Consider the following 14,002-nt stretch of genomic DNA (forward strand, 5'->3'; position numbering starts at 1 on the left):
GCTATAATATGGGTGTTTCCTAGCAATTAAAATTCCCTTCATGTCAATTGGCATCTCAATGTTAACTATATCTATAAGGTCAGTTAAAAAAAAAACAGAATCTATTGGAATTTAAACCGAAGCAATGAAAGAACACAATTTGGGATGAAAAATTCCGAATGAGGCAACTTAAAGAAAATAAAATAATAAAGTAATTGCTATACATTGGCAATAATGCCAAACTTAATGGAGAACCAATTTACAATACATTAAAGCATGAATTCCAATAAAGCAGTTAACAAGTACCAGTGTAAATATTGTGTGGCTTCTGCTGCTTAGTAAATTGAAGTTGTTAGATCCAACATGTCTATGCTCTGCCACAAGGTCAAAAAACAAGGAAGGTTATAAGGATATAAGACCGGTGTCATATTATCGCATGCCTGTAGCTCACACTTCATCATCAAGCAATGTTCATGTTGAAGCATGCGTTCAAAGAGACACTTTGCCATGCCAGTGCCATTCTATATGCTCTATGTTAGAATATGATGTATGTCAGAGTGTCCTGTCATGTCCATGCTCATGTTTCTTAGCAGCACACGGAAGTATATATTTGCAGTTACATGCAGTTACAACTGCCATTGTTGTTTCCATATCCAGAACATACCAAAGGGTAGCACATTAAGATAGGACTTTAAATTTCAAGTATTCTTATGAAACTGTTACCGATTTACAAGCATATAGCATGCAAAGTTATATTGTCGTAAACAAATACAAAACTGAGTTTTATCCAGTCACCGCAGCGAGGACCAATTTGGATCTTGTTTCACTTTCACAAGCTGATAAACTCTTGAGACAGTTAACAAGTCATAATTGAAGAACAGAAAGTTTGACCGGCAATAAATTAGCTAATATAATAAAATAAAGTCTTAGTATTTTACGTGTAAAAAAAGCATTGGCAAAAAATTGAAAACCGTTCAAACACGTTCTGCCGAGAAAAGAGTGAATACAATGTTCAAAACAACTTAAATTGATCCATCTGATGATTGCCTAGATAACCACATAAAGGTGGTTATTACAGGATCCAACCTATTTGAAATTAATATATATTCTCAAGTATGCATCTAATTATTCTTACTATTTAGCAAAAGAAAAAAAAAACAGTTGACCATATCATATATCAAAATTCAAGTTTTACCATTGAAAAGATCAAAGGATACGAATATGCAAAAGTATCAGAAGGTCTAACATAACCAATTTGTTGACTGGGTTTACTCTTTACGAAGCCTTACCTTCACCATACGCAAACTGATGAATATATATTCTCAACTATGCATCTAATTACCCTTACTATAACCCAAAAGATTAAAAAAACAGTAGACCATATATCAATATTTCACGTTTGGGAGCAATCATTCAAAGGATGGAGAATATGAATATGCAAAAGCATCAAATTAAGCCATCTAACAATAAACCTTTTGTTAACTGACTTGGGTTTACTCCTAAGAAGACTCACCTTCACCAGCTGCTATCAGAGACAAAGCATGAGCAGGGGACAATACAACTTCCTCCTTAATTCCTTCTACAAAGGTTCCCTGAAAGCAGAAAAGGCAAGTTCACCAATTAAAATAAAACAAAAACCTTGACCCCAATTTATATGCCAAATAATACTTTATGGAGTATGACCACTTTCACATGAATGAATGGAAATAAATGGAAGGCTAGGTACCTGAAGATCTTCCCTAATTCTTAGATTCTGGCCTGCTGGATTCAGCAAGTCATTAACAACCTGAACAGAAAAGAGTTCATTAAGCACTTTATGGCATAAACCATGTCATTAAAAAGGGCATGGAGATTGAAACCAAAGTATGGTAACTAATAAAAACGAACTTGATTTTACGTGATATGAGATCAATACCAAGTAGAAAATACTAACTGAAGATATGAAATTAATTTAGAATTTTGAAGTCCAAATGTAAGAATCTAAAACAATAATAATCCTCCCCATGACCATTGCTTCCACCTTTATAAACTTTTGCACTTTACTACAAAACAAACTTGCACCATAGAAGGCCTCTTCTGACCTGTGTTTTAACTAAAGTTATTAAACTTGTGAAGCTAATTCACTATTATGCGGCGAGATCTTTAGTTTAATATATAAAATTTATGCTCTGGATTTAATTTTTCAACTACCATAAGCATACTCCCTCTTCTTGTTTAACAAGATCCTCTTATCGATTGCAGTACTCAACCAAAGCATGGAAATAATGGTGCTTGGTCATCTATATAATCTTTATATCTACTTTTACCCACCTCCGAAATACTTTAATAGCAGGCACTAATTCCTTCACTTTATCTGATAAACTACCACATACCTGTGCTGCAGGTATTCATAAAATCATCATTAATAATGTCACATGAAATGGAGTCACTATGTAGCGCAAGGCTTCATGAAAATTTTGACATGTGACTGGTGCACTCGATAAATTCCAATAAGTTGTCTTATGTATGGAAGTATTGGTCCTTGCCGTCAACAAGAGAAATAATAGTAATCTACACCTCTTCATTTACTAGCAATGTCGTCTCAATGTTAATCAAGTTATCAACGTTTACCCACAGAGCTACAGGTTTAAGAATCAACTGAACGATTGCAGGAATGTATGTACATTTACCCATGACAACCTTAGCTGAGAACAGAAGCAAGTTGGTAAAGGTATGGTAAGAAAAAAATGGACTTATAAGTTTGCAGTGTTGTCAGTCTTTAAGATAAGATAAGAGAGAATAACTTCAATTGCGAGGACAAGAATAAAAAGAGATGGATGAGTGCTGGTTAGATAAGTGATAGGAAGTACAATATGACCAACTAGAACGTGGACCAAAAAGAATCTATATCAGAAAGTTAAAAAAGACACACTAGTTGCCACCTTAAAAGTTACCCCTTAAAGAAGATTGGAGATACTGAGTAATTTGGCTGAAACCAACACTTAAGGGTGTTTTGCTCTTACTATTCCAGATGAGAACATCATAATCTAAATTTATAGCGATGTTTGAAAGGTCATCTAGTGGGTTCTCAGGGATCAAGAGGTTATCGATTTGGGCTTAGTTGCTACACCGAATGTCTTAATCTTATTTCCATGTGCATATTTTACATAGTGAGGCCAAGCTTTCCTTACGTACTTCTCTATTTACATTAATAGGACTATGTGGGTGGGAAGCATATGATCCAAAGTCTTCTCTGTTTCGATCTTGCTATTAGAATGCTCTGCCATGGAACTCACAAGGTTCATTTCTCACATGTGAGGAGGATGCACAAAGCTTTCCCTCCAGAAAGCCAATTCTTCTTGCAATACTATTCCTACTATATGGTTCTGCCCTGGGACCTTTATATCTGAATCGTCACATAGGAAGATTGTTTAGAATGGAAGCAACAAAAGAAAAGTTTACCAAATTAGGCCATTTATGCAAGTTACACCTATTTAACAAGTTGGAAGATACAAAAGGTATATGTGGCTCCAAAGGCAATTTATAACATATTTGGATAACATAAATACAGCGCCAGCTATTATCGAGTATTCAACCAACAGATCAGATTCCATATATACAAAGCATCTGAAACTCAAAACTGTTACATTATTATACTGATTAGAAACAAAGAAACACAACCAAAAGTAAATACAAAGTTACAAACCTCATTATATATTTCCAAATATGAGACACGAAGGAGAAACTCGCGGCTTGGAGTCTAGAATAAAAAGAATAGACATAAACTGGATCAGTTGTTTGAGGAGTTGGTACATTCATAATATTGAAGCATACACACAGCAGCAGAGATCCTATTCCAGTACCTCCTGTATGATACTAAATGCATCCTTTACAGCTAATGGTATAATCCCAGGCGACCTTTGATCTCCCTGCAATTCATCCACCGTAAAAAAAAAAGAACATTATCTAGTTTACGTTGTATTCATATGATGTTACCCAGACAATACTATATATATATAAAGAAAGTAAGGTGAACATTCGGGATAAACTGCACAAGATGTCTATATTTGAATTTCACGTCCGTAATATGATTAAATACTAATAAGAAGGTAAACAAATTTCTAAAAGATTAAAGTGCACCCTCATGAAAATTAAGCGATTTTATTGGAACATTTGTATAATTATTCAACTAGAAATTACTAAAAGCTCCAGATAAAGCTAAACTGAGACAACAAAAGCATTGGTAAGGGAAGGGGAAGTATCTCATTTATTGACAAAAAACATTGTAAAACAGATTTTCCTTCTTACATGATAGACATAAGTTACCATAAGTAGGCTGAAGAGAAGTTATAAGAATCCTAGAACAAAGAGAAGTCTCGGTATGTGGCTAAACTATGCTACAACCATGGCTCTTTCTACATCCAGAGCAATGTCGGCTTAATTAGAAAAACTGGAGTTATATTTAAGTTATGGCGACAATTTATGTACAGTGTTCTAAAACATGTCTATTAACAACATCAATGCTTCTAGCATTATGACTCAAGGCATCAGAAAATCTTGAGAATATGATTCATGTTGAAACTCCAGGACATATCAACTAAGCGCCATGAGACAGATCACAAGTACACGAATGATTGATTACAATAGCTCTCGTATAGAAGTAGTAAGCATGCATTAGCTATAAACTATAGGACTAAAGATGTGCCAGTAGACTTCCAGGTTTAACCAAATGAAATAACTTCCACACTTCAAATAGGAAAGGAAAAAAATCAAGGTATCACGTCTTACTTTACCACTACCCATCACCAAGAACTCAAAAAGAAAATAAGAGCAAGGACAAGAAGAAAATAAGAGCAAGGACAAGAATGGAGACAATCAAAGGCCACAAATAATCAAAGGATAGTCCTTGAAAAGCAGGAAAGGTGCTCACTTCACTCTCCAAGTTTGACTACAAGACCAACAAGGCTTCTGTTGGCCAGTAGATAAAGACAAGCTAATCTTGAACAGAGGCTACCTTTGGAAAAACCAACTTATCCAATCAACTGTGCGATGACCATAATTTGCCTACCTTCTTTTATTAACTCAAGGAGACTGAGAAGCCGTGTATCTGTAGTTTATATTCGACAAAAGTTTCACAGAGCTAAAAAAATGCATGACATAATTTGGAAAGGTGACATTAGAACTAAGGTATGTAGATTGCATGATGAACATTTTTGTAGTAAGAAGTAAATCCAAAAATGGCAACCAAAAGCCTGTTAGCTCATGTAAAACATCATAACAGGACTGTAGAATGTTCGTCCTGTTTTGGTTGGTAAAATAATGTCACTTTCTCTCACGTCTTTTAAAAATTTCACCCTTCAATTTGGATTTTTTTAGCTGATAAAATAGGTTTACTACTTAAATCCAGTATGATTCTCCCAACCGCTCCTCGTAATAAAATTTGACCACTCCGGCGCTTTTTATTGCATGTCAAAAACATTCCGCTCCCAACTGATAAATTAGCTTATCATCTTAGCCTTATGTTACAATTATCGGTAGTAAGAGGTTCTCCTCTAAATGCATCTAGCCAGCTAAAAACACCAAACATCTTTGCTCTATGTAAAGTTTTAACAGAGAGCAAGATTAAGTCATTATTTGAAGTTTCACTCAATAAACTGAGGCACCACCTAACGTGGTCTAGAACTTTCAACTTCTTTAATCAAGCAATCGGCTAATGTTTCATCATAACCAAAGCTACATATGGACCGAAACAATGAAGTACAAGCATGAATTATAGAACTTCATGCTAGAACAAACTGTGCTTATTTTCGAGAAGGGGCATATAGAAAACTGTATGTTGAAAAGTTAAAGACTCACATGCATTGTGTGGGTCTTGCCACTACTCGTTACTCCATAAGCAAAAATTGTTCCTGGAAAACATAAAGAACATGTTATTTGGTAAATCAAGGGGAAAATACCACATGATCATAAGGCATTTACTAATAAAATAGGTACTTACATGTATTTATTTCTTGCAGGTCATTCATCATTGTATTGATATTTTATTCCTACATTGCTAATTTTATATCATACTCTGAACTCTTCTACACTAAAGAGAAAGTAAGTATATATCTCCAACAATCAATAATATTTACCCTTCTTGTCATAAGCTGCCTTTGACTAGTAAGGAGAACAAAGTGTAAACCTTCTCATACTGTGTAGATCCCTAAAACAATCCTATAGATTCCTTAATAAAATCAGGCCATAAGTTACACATTACCGACCACGGTTCATTGTGAACTTGTGATATCAAAATTATTCCAGCATATCAATGGGTAACTTTAGACTAATTGATATTGCAAGGATACAAAGCAGATTATAATCGCATACTTGTCTTGCATTATATATTTAAGTGAATAAGGGAAGTGGTTTCCATTTATCACTAATTCTAGGAGGAACTTTTAATTGAATACGCCTAATCAGGATGAAGATATTAAGCAGGATATGGCTTCATTCTCTTAAAATCCTTACCCAAACGGATAAAAGAAGCGTCAAACGCTATAGATGTTAGAAAGTGATACATTTAAGATATTAAACAGTGAAGCAGTATTGCATCCCCACCATCACAACCCCCACCAGTACTCTCAATGTTTGTGTGTGCAGCAAGAGAGCATGCGAGTGTGTGTTCAAAGAGAGTTGAGCCCAGCCACTTTCACAGGCATCATGGATGCAGTGACATTAACTCTAAATTACATAATCAACTGTCCAAATTGAAGATCCACAAAACTAGATGTGATCTACAACACAAACAACTCTAAAACAAAAATAAATGTTTTTAACTTTTTCCATGCATCAATTGAATATTTGTCAATACATATAAGTTTGGCAAAATCAACCAAAAGTAAACTGAATGAAGAATCATAAGTCCCCAATTTCTAACATATCTGTATACTTTAGGTAGTTCATTTTGGAGAAAATTGACTGGTACAACTTCGAGTTTAAATATAATCAGATCTACTTACCATTTACACCTTCCATAGCACCACTGACAACATGCTGAGCAGCAACATCATACACGTGATGAGTGGTCGTTGTAGGTCCAAAAACTCGATCTGAAGTGGTCACGTATTAATAAACATTTTCATATAACCAGCATTCTCTTACCTATTTATGATTTACATGGAAAAGACTGTAAAAAGAGGGCATATGTTCCCAAACATACACATATATATCAATGAATAGAATGGTAAACACATTAAACATTATAGTTTAGTTTGGAAAACATAGAACACTACTTCTGGATTCTGCAGCAGTGATCAACATTGCATTAAAACAAAACATGTTTATATACTACAGAATTTGGAAGCTAATGCCACTTGAAGAAAATGCCAATCCGGTAAAGTCTGAGACTGCAAAGAAAATCTTTTATAACATAGAAAGAAGCATCATCATCATCATTGACATCATAGAATTTTATTATAAAGGATAGGTTATGAAGGTTAACTCTATATTCAAAGGGGTAAAACAAAATTTTACTAATTTGACCGACAAGCATGATGTCAACTCTCTCCAAGTTATTCCTTCTTCACTAGAGAAAATATAGCCAAGAGAGGGTCATTCTGCAAAGCCTACTACCCAAGCTGCTGGTTCAGAAAAGCAATACTCTTGGCCCTGTGGTTTAAGCGCACGCAATCAGGAAGTTATCCACCACAATTCTTTGAAATTGAGGTCAGCAAAGAATATAGATTAGGGGGGTTTATTACAAAGCGTTTACTTTTCAAGCATCATACAAGCCAAAGAACAAACAGTGCACATGTTCCTCGTGGAAGAAGTATAGTGGAGGAAATTAGATTACCACTCTGTAATGCATTGTTATAAATTAAAGACTTGTTATTTATACTTTATTTTAAAACCTGGTGCCGGATGTAGCCATGAATGAATGCATTGCAAAAGTTTTGCCATAAATTCTAAATCCTTAAATAGGAAGAAAGAGAAGTTTCTCTACATCCTGAGAAGGTGATTTGTCTTTAACGTATTTGTGTAAGTTGTTATTGGCTGCTTGGTAGCTGTTGCAATTCCCTGCAGATATTGGACCATATATAACTGGCATTAACCAAGAATAATATTAAAATGGGAATGGAAATATTAAAATGGGAGTGATATAAGATAAACATATTTGTAAGACTTTCTAATCACATTCCAATTTTCAGTCTTGTTAGTCCCTTTTCATATGCTTCTGTACATCAACAACCCTACTCTGTGTCCCCAGGCCCCAACATCTTTATAAATCTTCCCATCATGATTTATTTTTCAAGCTCATTTTTTTCCGCAGAAATTGAAATTTTGTGTCTCCGGTAGTAGAATTAATTTCTTTAGGAAACTAGTTTTTGAATTTATGTACATGTTAATGCTTAAGTTTTTTTTTTTTTTTTTTTTTTTTGTTTNAATTTTTATTTTTATTTTTTTTTTTTTTTTTTTTTTGTTGCTTTGGAGAAGAATACTGATATGCAAGGACGAATCCCTCATAGGTACATCAAAGCACCAAAGGGTCATTTACTCTTAGGATAGCTTTCAGAGTTCCAGATGATCCTTTTCTGATAAGCAAGCCATTGCATTAAAAGCAATAAAGCTGAAAGCTCTAAGGCAGGCTTTTCAACCAAAGAAAAGGAATTCGGATATATGATGAGGCAAAAGAAAAATGCTAAAAGAAAGATAGGCAATCTCTTATGAGCAGTGATTTCAGTATTCTTCTACAACTCACCTGTCGTATGTAATTTGTAGTGATCCCTTATTGGCTATTGCCCTCAAAAAGAAGTTCAACTGTGTCTTGATGTCAATCACCATTCAGCAGGTTGGAAGTTAATCAAGTAATTATCAAATAGTTTCATAATTATTCATTTCAAATGAGAAGAAATTTGAAGAGAAATCAAACATTTATTGGTATCCGTACATTAGACAAAGTCAATATTAGAATTCACATCACATATTTAATTTGCATGCTTATTGAATTTTTGCTAGTACATTGCTGCTTATGTAGCAAGGGTGTCTCTATGAAGCCATACCCATATCAGACACTGAGTAGCATGGATATTTTTATCATGAGCGGGACGACTTAAGGATGCAATAAATCAGTAACATGTTGAGTTAATAAGAAGATAAGTACCACACAGTACAAAATCATAATCTCTACTAAGAAGGTGCGTGACAACAATGCTGTGACCATGTAGATAGTTAATTTTTAGAGTTCTAGAAAATCCAAAGGACCTGCATTAAAACTTTAGTTGATGAACCTGTAACATTTTAAAAGAGCGAAATTCTTTGCAATGTGCCTAGCTGTGATAAGCAGAGCATTAGTAATGTCAGAATCAGCACGGACAAAGTGATATCATGATACTGCTACGAGAAAATGTTAACTCAAAGTGCATCCAACCCAAAGCGTCCTTAATGTCTATTCAATAAATCTTCCGCACTTTTCCAAGTGCCCAAGGAAGAAAGATGTCCAGAGAAAAGAGTGTCCAAAATGCAGAAACATTGATACAACTATACAAGAACCGAAGTATAAACAAGCATCCCATCAACAACTTTGACAAAGCTTCAAATTACCTATTCATAAGATACATGCATATTCTAACATGCAACCATAGGTACTCCTGATAGAATCACGCTTATTTAGCTGAAATTATGTCTGAATTTTTTGTATTGCCAATGAATATGACTTAAATCTTCCGGCGCTAAATTAAACGTTATGCAAATTCTAGTAATTCTCAAGTCCTCAAAGAATGCTGCGCTTCATGCACCATTAGCTGCAACAAAAGTAGTGTAAAATTCATCAAAAATAATCTCAGTGAAACACATTGACACTCACCGTATGCATACGCCACCAATGGATTATGCTCGCTCCTCACGAGCGTATCCCCATCCGCATACCAAGCAATCTCCTCCCCTTGACGAATCTCTCGCTGACTATTTAATCGAAAAACTAAACAAATCAACAAAACAACGCGCATTTCAAAATTATCCCAAAAAACATCGAATCAAATACCTCAGCGGCCGGAATCTGACGGTAACCGTCACGTTCTCCTTCGATCCCTCCGCATCAAAATTCGCGCTCTCGTCGAAGAACTGCGGCTTGCTTCGTGCCGACGACGACGCCGGGGAGCTCTGGCCGTCCATGGAAGCTTCGGGAATGAGGCGAGACGACGAAGTCGTCGACGAGGACGGCGAGTTGAGAGATCTGGAGGAGATCAACGGCGAGGATTTCTTCGGCCTAGGCGTTGATCTCAACGCCATGGATTTGATTGAAAAGGGAGCGGATCAGAGCGACATTGGAATGATGTTTCCGTTAAAATGTACGGGTGATTTGGGCGAGGATTGAGTGGATTTCTAGGGTTTCTTTTTGGGGCTTTTTGATGTTTTTTTTTTTTTTCCTTTTTCCTTGGCTTTGAAGCGAAGATTTCGGGCGATTGCAGAAAGCTCCTTTTTCTCTCCCTCTCTCTCCTCTATCTCTCTCTCTCCTTTTTTTATTCTCTGCGTTTCTCCTCTGACATTAGAGAAAGAGGGGGGCGAGGGGGAGAGAGAGAGAACTCAGGGCTCAGGAGTTTTTGATGTTATTGGTGTAATGCACCAAAGTCTTTATCAACCCAATTAATTACCCTGTGCAATTGTGCGGGACCGAATCCGGTGGGACCCAGATAAATCGCTACGTGTTGAAAGTGAGTGGAGCGAATCCTCCACCCCATACGGGCTTCATTTATTTGTTTTTAGCTATCTCAGTGTTATAAAAGCTGTGACTTTGTGATGTATTATTATTTCCTTTCATCATTTTCTTGTTTTAAAATAAAAGATAAGGGCGGTGTTTGGTCCAATAGTGGACAAGAATAGGATTAAGAATCTGGTTTTTTTTATGGATTCCTATTAAATTCAGAAAAAAATTAAGACAAGTTTATGGATTCATATAATCTTTTTCCCCCTTTTTATGTTTGTTTTATAACATGAAAAAATAGAATCCAATTTTATAGAAACCCTCCAATTCTTATTCTTTAGTTTGGTTTGGAATGAGAATAGGATTCGGTCGCATAATAATATAGGATTTGTGAAGAAACAGAATCCAAAAAAAATGAGGGAGAATAGTACGGGTGTGTTAATTTTTAGCCCAAAGTTCTCCTAAATCATTAGTGTTGATGCTCGTAAACAAACAGCCGATGGGGGTTTCCCGCTATCGGATGCAGCTTCGATCATGGCAACGGTGGGGAAGAAGGAGAGGATGAATGTTGGGGCCGACTCCTCCTCCGACTTTTTGCCCGATTCTGAGCGTGCGGGGTGGACTGATAACCTGCACATGCAAGAATCGCAGGAATACGGGGCTAGTTTCCCTTGTGGTACCTCCGACGGTCAAGTCAGTTGATGAACTTGGAGAGGGTTTTTTGCCCAAAATTCTCCTAAATCATTAGGATTTGGGTTTCTATAAAATCACTATACTTTTTCAATTTTATAGATTTCGAAATCTATAAATTTGTTGTGAACCAAACTCAGTGATAGGATTCATAAAGAATCCTTTATTTACGATTTTGCCTCTGTCAGATTCAATTCCTATTCCAAAAAAATGGTGAAACAAACACACCCTAATTGACCGTCTATTTTCTAGCAATTAACAAGTTTTTGGAACGAAGTTGGTCAAATTGTACTTTAACAATGACTATGAGCATGTGATGGTTAAAAGTTTCGAACAAAAAGTAAGTTATACTATATGTACAAAAAGAGTGGGATTGCTATTGGGACTCTGGAGGAAGCAAGATCTTTTAGTCATATATGAGAGCAAATAAAAACTGAAAAGTAAGTCATATCTGATATCTTGCACCTAAAGATGTTCTGGTAGGATTCCTGTTGTTATTATTAGTGATACTTTGTAATTCTTGTGCTAAGGATGACAAATAAAACTGTACAATTAGAAAGTTGACACATTGTCATGCACGATATTTTTATGTTGTTTATTTTTCAGCACTAGAAAATATAATTGATAGTGTCGTGTAATTTTTTATTATTATATGAATATATGGATTTGTATGTACATGTATGTATGGAATGTAGTTTTATTTTTATTTTATTTTTATTTGTAGTCTTTAAACATATATTGCTTTTGACTCTATGATTAATGTATGTTTGTGTCCTATTTTTAATTACATCACATATTCATAATTTAAGTTTATTAGTTGTTAAATATAGGTGATGTCGAATCATTCTTCGTCTTTCTTGTCTTTTTATGCATGGATCTGAGTTCTAGTAAGTATAAATTATTTGATTCTCCAAAGATTTCAGATTTTGCATCTCCATCTCAAATTCAAGAATATTTAAGACTAGCATTGACCTGTAGAGAAGTGCAATAAAATATCTTATATCTACATTAGTTCATTAACTTAGGCGCTGAGAATCCGCTTCACTAATATATTAAACGTGCTCATTAATTAAAATACAAAAACGCAGGTTAATATTTATACTAATTGAAAACGCTATAAACTACATATTTATAAGGGTTCATGTGCAAAAATCCAAACTACGTTGCGAGTGCTCAGAGAAGTCGCTGACCGCGAGTGTGACACTGTGACACGGTCACATGCCTCCCGTGCCGCTCTACAGCCGTCATCTACACAGTTTCCAATAAATGCTCGCCACGTGTCCGAAATTTTCGATCCTACCCAAACGTCACGCTGTCGGCGCGTTGGACCGATCGTCGTCTTTCTGTCCAGTTTCGAAAGCTGAGCCAAAATCTCGTGGTCCTCGCGGTAACTCGTTTGCTTAACATGTACCCCATAGTAAATACAAACAAAGCATAAAGGGAGGTAATCGGTAGTATCTAAAAAAAATATTTATGGTGTACGTACACCATTTTTGCTACTAGGCAATTTAAATATGAATATTATCAAGGAAAATATTCTACAACGAAGAACATCCTGGTGATAAATAATTAGCACTTTTTTACTAGGTAAAGTTTTAAAATGATAAATAAGGGTTGAGATTTCATATAGAAAAGCCATTTCGAAAGAAGACTGTATAAATAAATCATTCTAATATTAGGACATAGATCGATGTTATGAATAGCTTTTCATTGCAAACAGTAGGATTTCACTAAAAATAGCATATTTTCAGCGAAGCATGAGAAATATGGTATTTATTGGACAAATTTTGAAAACAGACCTCTTTGCAAAAATATTCCCAAAAAAAACATGTTTCCACTTTATTTTTAAAAAACGGCCCAGTTTTGGGTCGATTTTTGAGAAAAAAAGTTCCCAAACTTCACGGGAGTTGAACTCCCGTGAAGTTTTGTTATGTAAAAAACTTCACGGGAGTTCAACTCCCGTGAAGTTTAAGAACTTTTTTTCGCAAAAAACGACCCAGTTTCAGTCTCAGGTTTGAAACTAAGTTGTTTTTGCGAATATTTTCAAAACGAGTCTTTTTTTAGAAATATTTTTGCAAAGGGGTCTATTTTCAAAATTTGCCCCGTATTTATTACACATACAAGTTGAGTCCTCTACATAATAATGATGGACCTAATGACTAAGCCTAGGATGCCAACCCCCCCCGCCCCCCCCCCCCCCCCCCCCCCCCCCCACCCAACCCCCCCCCCCCCGAGAAACGAAAAAAGCATCATTTTCATAACGGCAGCATTTACTTTACAGCACCACCCTTCTTTGTCCTGTGGGTTGCCTGGTTGCCTTATTCGGCATATATGCTCATGAGATGAGCACACTCACCAAAGATCATCGGTGAATCAGGACCGTTGAATTTCATCGATGCGTGACATCGTAATGTCGACGTAAGTTGGTGAATTTGGTAGGGACGTGCATTATCACGTTCCTAAGTTTTTGGAGTTGCTTCAAGTTCACTTTCCATCGTGCGTGGATGAGCCATCAATTGTTGATGGAGAATTTTTTTATTTTTTTATTTTTACCTGAAAGTCCAACATATATATCATAACCTTGTTTTTGCTGGCGTGTTGAGCTAAATAAATTTGTTTGCGATTAAATGGAAGGAAAGGTAAAATAATCTTTTTGAGCCGGTTTAATTACTT

The 14,002-nt window shown here is 35.6% G+C and overlaps 1 protein-coding gene across 4 annotated transcripts in view; it reads right to left on the bottom strand.

Moving 5' to 3' along the window:
* LOC109846415 (kinesin-like protein KIN-7D, chloroplastic) overlaps positions 1-10,536 on the bottom strand; it is a 33,567-nt gene extending 23,031 nt beyond the window's left edge. For 2 of the 4 annotated variants that reach the window (XR_002248494.1, XR_002248495.1), the window contains exons 1-9: positions 9,980-10,536; positions 9,803-9,900; positions 6,960-7,049; positions 5,815-5,867; positions 3,822-3,887; positions 3,665-3,718; positions 1,706-1,765; positions 1,493-1,571; positions 286-353 (exon numbers count right to left, since the gene is read on the bottom strand). Coding sequence is in view for 2 of the 4 variants with exons in the window: in XM_020415655.1 (XP_020271244.1) it covers positions 286-353; positions 1,493-1,571; positions 1,706-1,765; positions 3,665-3,718; positions 3,822-3,887; positions 5,815-5,867; positions 6,960-7,049; positions 9,803-9,900; positions 9,980-10,227 (816 nt within the window). In the remaining 2 variants the exon portion in view is untranslated. The remainder of the gene's footprint in view (positions 1-285; positions 354-1,492; positions 1,572-1,705; positions 1,766-3,664; positions 3,719-3,821; positions 3,888-5,814; positions 5,868-6,959; positions 7,050-9,802; positions 9,901-9,979) is intronic. The other 2 variants (XM_020415655.1, XM_020415656.1) reach the window with 2 other exon arrangements.

Source organism: Asparagus officinalis, chromosome 6, assembly GCF_001876935.1.
Source record: "Asparagus officinalis chromosome 6, Aspof.V1, whole genome shotgun sequence".
Taxonomy (NCBI): Eukaryota; Viridiplantae; Streptophyta; class Magnoliopsida; order Asparagales; family Asparagaceae; genus Asparagus; species Asparagus officinalis.